The 6000-nt window shown below is 70.8% G+C and overlaps 1 protein-coding gene across 1 annotated transcript; it reads right to left on the bottom strand.

Moving 5' to 3' along the window:
• Positions 1-4342: 4342 nt before the first annotated feature.
• Positions 4343-5859, bottom strand: PTRH1 (peptidyl-tRNA hydrolase 1 homolog). Its single transcript, XM_048512163.1, has 2 exons — positions 5685-5859; positions 4343-4591 (listed from the first exon to the last, which is right to left on the bottom strand). Exons 1-2 carry the CDS (start codon positions 5772-5774, stop codon positions 4343-4345), a joined length of 339 nt encoding a protein of 112 aa, XP_048368120.1. The 5' UTR covers positions 5775-5859.
• Positions 5860-6000: the final 141 nt, after the last annotated feature.

Below are 6000 nucleotides of genomic sequence, written 5' to 3'. Positions count from 1 at the left end.
GGGGGGGTGGGGGGGGGGGGGGGTGGGGGGGGGGGGGGGTGGGGGGGGGGGGGGGTGGGGGGGGGGGGGGGTGGGGGGGGGGGGGGGTGGGGGGGGGGGGGGGTGGGGGGGGGGGGGGGTGGGGGGGGGGGGGGGTGGGGGGGGGGGGGGGTGGGGGGGGGGGGGGGTGGGGGGGGGGGGGGGTGGGGGGGGGGGGGGGTGGGGGGGGGGGGGGGTGGGGGGGGGGGGGGGTGGGGGGGGGGGGGGGTGGGGGGGGGGGGGGGTGGGGGGGGGGGGGGGTGGGGGGGGGGGGGGGTGGGGGGGGGGGGGGGTGGGGGGGGGGGGGGGTGGGGGGGGGGGGGGGTGGGGGGGGGGGGGGGTGGGGGGGGGGGGGGGTGGGGGGGGGGGGGGGTGGGGGGGGGGGGGGGTGGGGGGGGGGGGGGGTGGGGGGGGGGGGGGGTGGGGGGGGGGGGGGGTGGGGGGGGGGGGGGGTGGGGGGGGGGGGGGGTGGGGGGGGGGGGGGGTGGGGGGGGGGGGGGGTGGGGGGGGGGGGGGGTGGGGGGGGGGGGGGGTGGGGGGGGGGGGGGGTGGGGGGGGGGGGGGGTGGGGGGGGGGGGGGGTGGGGGGGGGGGGGGGTGGGGGGGGGGGGGGGTGGGGGGGGGGGGGGGTGGGGGGGGGGGGGGGTGGGGGGGGGGGGGGGTGGGGGGGGGGGGGGGTGGGGGGGGGGGGGGGTGGGGGGGGGGGGGGGTGGGGGGGGGGGGGGGTGGGGGGGGGGGGGGGTGGGGGGGGGGGGGGGTGGGGGGGGGGGGGGGTGGGGGGGGGGGGGGGTGGGGGGGGGGGGGGGTGGGGGGGGGGGGGGGTGGGGGGGGGGGGGGGTGGGGGGGGGGGGGGGTGGGGGGGGGGGGGGGTGGGGGGGGGGGGGGGTGGGGGGGGGGGGGGGTGGGGGGGGGGGGGGGTGGGGGGGGGGGGGGGTGGGGGGGGGGGGGGGTGGGGGGGGGGGGGGGTGGGGGGGGGGGGGGGTGGGGGGGGGGGGGGGTGGGGGGGGGGGGGGGTGGGGGGGGGGGGGGGTGGGGGGGGGGGGGGGTGGGGGGGGGGGGGGGTGGGGGGGGGGGGGGGTGGGGGGGGGGGGGGGTGGGGGGGGGGGGGGGTGGGGGGGGGGGGGGGTGGGGGGGGGGGGGGGTGGGGGGGGGGGGGGGTGGGGGGGGGGGGGGGTGGGGGGGGGGGGGGGTGGGGGGGGGGGGGGGTGGGGGGGGGGGGGGGTGGGGGGGGGGGGGGGTGGGGGGGGGGGGGGGTGGGGGGGGGGGGGGGTGGGGGGGGGGGGGGGTGGGGGGGGGGGGGGGTGGGGGGGGGGGGGGGTGGGGGGGGGGGGGGGTGGGGGGGGGGGGGGGTGGGGGGGGGGGGGGGTGGGGGGGGGGGGGGGTGGGGGGGGGGGGGGGTGGGGGGGGGGGGGGGTGGGGGGGGGGGGGGGTGGGGGGGGGGGGGGGTGGGGGGGGGGGGGGGTGGGGGGGGGGGGGGGTGGGGGGGGGGGGGGGTGGGGGGGGGGGGGGGTGGGGGGGGGGGGGGGTGGGGGGGGGGGGGGGTGGGGGGGGGGGGGGGTGGGGGGGGGGGGGGGTGGGGGGGGGGGGGGGTGGGGGGGGGGGGGGGTGGGGGGGGGGGGGGGTGGGGGGGGGGGGGGGTGGGGGGGGGGGGGGGTGGGGGGGGGGGGGGGTGGGGGGGGGGGGGGGTGGGGGGGGGGGGGGGTGGGGGGGGGGGGGGGTGGGGGGGGGGGGGGGTGGGGGGGGGGGGGGGTGGGGGGGGGGGGGGGTGGGGGGGGGGGGGGGTGGGGGGGGGGGGGGGTGGGGGGGGGGGGGGGTGGGGGGGGGGGGGGGTGGGGGGGGGGGGGGGTGGGGGGGGGGGGGGGTGGGGGGGGGGGGGGGTGGGGGGGGGGGGGGGTGGGGGGGGGGGGGGGTGGGGGGGGGGGGGGGTGGGGGGGGGGGGGGGTGGGGGGGGGGGGGGGTGGGGGGGGGGGGGGGTGGGGGGGGGGGGGGGTGGGGGGGGGGGGGGGTGGGGGGGGGGGGGGGTGGGGGGGGGGGGGGGTGGGGGGGGGGGGGGGTGGGGGGGGGGGGGGGTGGGGGGGGGGGGGGGTGGGGGGGGGGGGGGGTGGGGGGGGGGGGGGGTGGGGGGGGGGGGGGGTGGGGGGGGGGGGGGGTGGGGGGGGGGGGGGGTGGGGGGGGGGGGGGGTGGGGGGGGGGGGGGGTGGGGGGGGGGGGGGGTGGGGGGGGGGGGGGGTGGGGGGGGGGGGGGGTGGGGGGGGGGGGGGGTGGGGGGGGGGGGGGGTGGGGGGGGGGGGGGGTGGGGGGGGGGGGGGGTGGGGGGGGGGGGGGGTGGGGGGGGGGGGGGGTGGGGGGGGGGGGGGGTGGGGGGGGGGGGGGGTGGGGGGGGGGGGGGGTGGGGGGGGGGGGGGGTGGGGGGGGGGGGGGGTGGGGGGGGGGGGGGGTGGGGGGGGGGGGGGGTGGGGGGGGGGGGGGGTGGGGGGGGGGGGGGGTGGGGGGGGGGGGGGGTGGGGGGGGGGGGGGGTGGGGGGGGGGGGGGGTGGGGGGGGGGGGGGGTGGGGGGGGGGGGGGGTGGGGGGGGGGGGGGGTGGGGGGGGGGGGGGGCGGGGGGGGGGGGGGGTGGGGGGGGGGGGGGGGGGGGGCGGGGGGGGCGGGGGGGGGGGGTGGATGGGGGGTGGGGCGGGCGGGGGGGGGGGGGGGGGGGGGCGGGGCGGGGGGGGGGGGGGGGGGGGGCGAGGGGGGGGGGGGGGGGGTGGGGGGGGGGGGAAGCCACACAGCATCCCAGTGATTCCGGCCATGAAAGTCTTCGACAATACATTGAAGGGTGTTCTGCTGACGCTGGTATGTTGATTACCTTGCTTGCAACATGACCTTTTCCATTTTTACTACATTGGCATCAAGTGCCTTCTCGTTTCACCCCCTTTTCTGATGGAGTTTTTGATTACATACATACATAAGCCTTTACTGGCATAGTCTGAAAAAAGTTACATGAATCGGGAACAATTGCATGGATACATGATAGATAAAAGGTCCCACGGGGAGCACAACAAATACGTTCTACTGGGAACTCTCAACTATCTCTGCAATGAAATTGGCGATCTCTTCACAAAGACCGGGGTCCGAGTTGTTTAACAATAGAGATAACCTAGTCAGATCAGGCAGCCCAGATTGGAAGAAAAAATGTAGGTTGGTATATTTAGATCTGATGTTATCAAATCTGGTGCAGTGCAAGAGTTGGTGAGTCAGGGTTTCAAACACATTAAGTTTGCAACTGCATAACCTTGCGGATTTGTCTATATTGCTGAACCTACCCTTTAATAGGGCAGAGGGCATAACGTTAAAACGCGCAATGGTAGTTTTTGATTACTGTACATTATTTTTGCATAATGTGTCATTTTAATGTCGCTTATAATCAACCGCCATACAACTGGAGCAGAGAAGCATAGTGGGAAAAGGCAAACAATATCACAAACCTATTACATCATGGCTACAGGCAACAATCAAGAAAGTCTACGAAAGTGCAAGATTTAATAAAGTGACAATAAATAGTGAACATGTGCACATAGATAAGCTAAAGCAGAAGCATACAGTAGGACATAGTATCCACAAACAAAGCAACGTATGCTTGAAACAGATTTTCCAATAGTGGGCAAGAAGAAGAAGAGTTTGGATTTATATCCTCTCCTTTCTCTCCTGTAAGGAGACTCAAAAGGGCTGACAATCTCCTTGCCCTTCCCCCCTCACAACAAACAACCTGTGAGGTGGGTGGGGCTGAGAGAGCTCAGAAGAACTGTGTCTAACTCAAAGCAACACAAGGCCTGTGTTGGAGTGCATAAGGTAATCTGGTTGACCAGATAAGCCTCCACAGCTCAAGTAGCAGAGCGGGGAATCAAACCCAGTTCTCCAGATCAGAGTGCACCTGCTCTGAACCACTACAACCACTAAGCCACAGAGATAATATAATTACCTAAATCTTCTAAGTCCGTGGTGGCGAACCTTTGGCACTCCAGACGTTATGGACTACAATTCCCATCAGCCCCTGCCAGCATGGCCAATTGGCCTTGCTGGCAGGGGATGATGGGAATTGTAGTCCATAACATCCGGAGTGCCAAAGGTTCGCCACCACTGTTCTAAGTGCCTGTGGAGTGAATCAGAGGGCCCCGTGTGCAAGTTTTCACATGGAAAGAAAGAAAGAGCATCAGAGGTGCTGCTGGTGAGCACCTGTACTGTTCTAAAGAGGTCCTGACCAGCATCAAACTCATGAATCACTAGGGGTGCGAACCTGGTTCCAATGTGGTCTAACCTGCTCTAACCCTTAATACCACTGCTTCTCATAGGGAGAAAGAAGAGTTTCTCTCACCAGCCCCGGCCACGCAGAGGCCATTGACATTCATGAGCCTGCGGGGTTTCATTAGCACAAGCTCCATGTTGTCTAGCTTGGCGATGGCCACATCCCCACAGCAGCGCCGGTCCATTTTCCATTGGTCCGCCACACTCAGCTTATTGGCCAGGTGGTTCAGCATGGCCATCCCCACACTGTGGCGGGTGCCTCGCAGGCCGTAGTTTCCCAGTCCTGCCACCTACAAAAAAGAGATCAGTCAGAGGCTGGTCAGGAATGCGGGGTTCATGACACACCAAGGGGGGGGGGCGCAGGGGGGGGATCCAGCAGGTTCTCACAGGTTCCCGAGAGTAGGTTACTAATTATTTGTGTGTGCCGAGAGGGGGTTACTCATTGGTGGTTTTGCCACGTGATTTTTGCCTTAGTGACGCCCCTCCTCTCAGCAGTAGCGCGCAGAACTTGAAGCAGTCTAGCAGGAGGTGCACCGGCGTGCGTGGCAGCCTGCGCCTGCGTGCATTCGTTTCCCGCCCAAGGACCGGCGCAGCGGCTGCATCCTTGCCACAGCCCCGCCCAGGAATGCCCCGCCCCCGGAATGCCCGGCATGCCCCCGCCGTGCCCCACCCAGCCTCATTGGCGCTACGCCACAGTTTGAATCCCACCACCATGGGAATGAGGAACCTGTTACTAAAATGTTTGGATCCCACCACTGCTTTACATGCAAAAGAGTACAGCGGCTGAAGTCTGACTTGCAACTGCCCAACCAGGGGTCTGCAACCTGTGGCTCTCCAGATGTTTATGGACTACAAATCCCACCACGGGGGCGGGGGGGGGAGGAATGTGCTCTATGTTAGGTTAACATGAAGGCAAGGGTTGGGAGAAAAGCCAGTGCAGGAAGGAAGGACATTCTTGGGGGGAAAAATTCAGCTCTTTCGATCTACCCGAAACAGAGCAGAGATTCTTGTAGTATTATTATTTATTATTATTATTTTATTCGGCTTAATACACCGCCCAACCCCCGAAGGGCTCTGGTTCCCAAGAGGTAGACCACCCTGGAGATGGCAATCCAAAGGGGGTGCCACCCTCCCTGCAAGGTAGACAAAGTTGCAGCCTAGGGGAGTCCAGACCACACAGAATGTGTATTCATTCCTCCTTGCTGGCAGGTCTCTTGCCCCGCAAATAAGTTGTCAAATGAGAACCGGAAGAGGAGGGTTGTGTAGGGTGTTCCTCTTTGGGCACGGAAAAAGCCCACCTGCCCCTCGAGACCCGGAAGCAGTTCTTTTAACCCGGAATTCCCCAGCCTCGGCGGGCGGCCCTGCCTTGTTCTCGCCCCTTACCAGCACCCGTTTCCCAGCGGCCTTCGCTTCGTCCTTGCGGCGGCTGAGGGCCCTGCCGAAGAGTCTCCCAAAGGGCTGAGCGGGCAGCATCTTCCCCGCCCCTCCAGCGGCCGCGGATATTTTACTTGTGAGCTCCAGCCGCAACCTGGGGAGCCAGCCGGCTTCGTCACCGGCTTTCGTCAGACGTCATTGTGTGCCGTTGGCCAATCGCAGAAGTCCTGGCAGAACCATGCCTGTCCGGGCAGGTGGTGCCCCTGTGACGCCATCTTTGTTATGGGCGGCAGCTCGCCGGGCTGTCTATGTAAACAGGCGGAGC

The sequence above is a fragment of the Sphaerodactylus townsendi genome, linkage group LG12 (assembly GCF_021028975.2).
Source record: "Sphaerodactylus townsendi isolate TG3544 linkage group LG12, MPM_Stown_v2.3, whole genome shotgun sequence".
NCBI lineage: Eukaryota > Metazoa > Chordata > Lepidosauria > Squamata > Sphaerodactylidae > Sphaerodactylus > Sphaerodactylus townsendi.
The sequence above is the reverse complement of the archived record's forward strand: the minus strand, read 5'-3'. Positions and strand labels throughout refer to the sequence as shown.

Bases quoted from the DNA above. Each gene is read 5' to 3' on its own strand.
- PTRH1 (XM_048512163.1), bottom strand. From the start codon at position 5,774: ATGCTGCCCGCTCAGCCCTTTGGGAGACTCTTCGGCAGGGCCCTCAGC. The intron at 4,592-5,684 runs GTAAGGGGCGAG...TCTTTTTTGTAG, and splicing joins CCGCTGGGAAACGGGTGCTG to GTGGCAGGACTGGGAAACTA.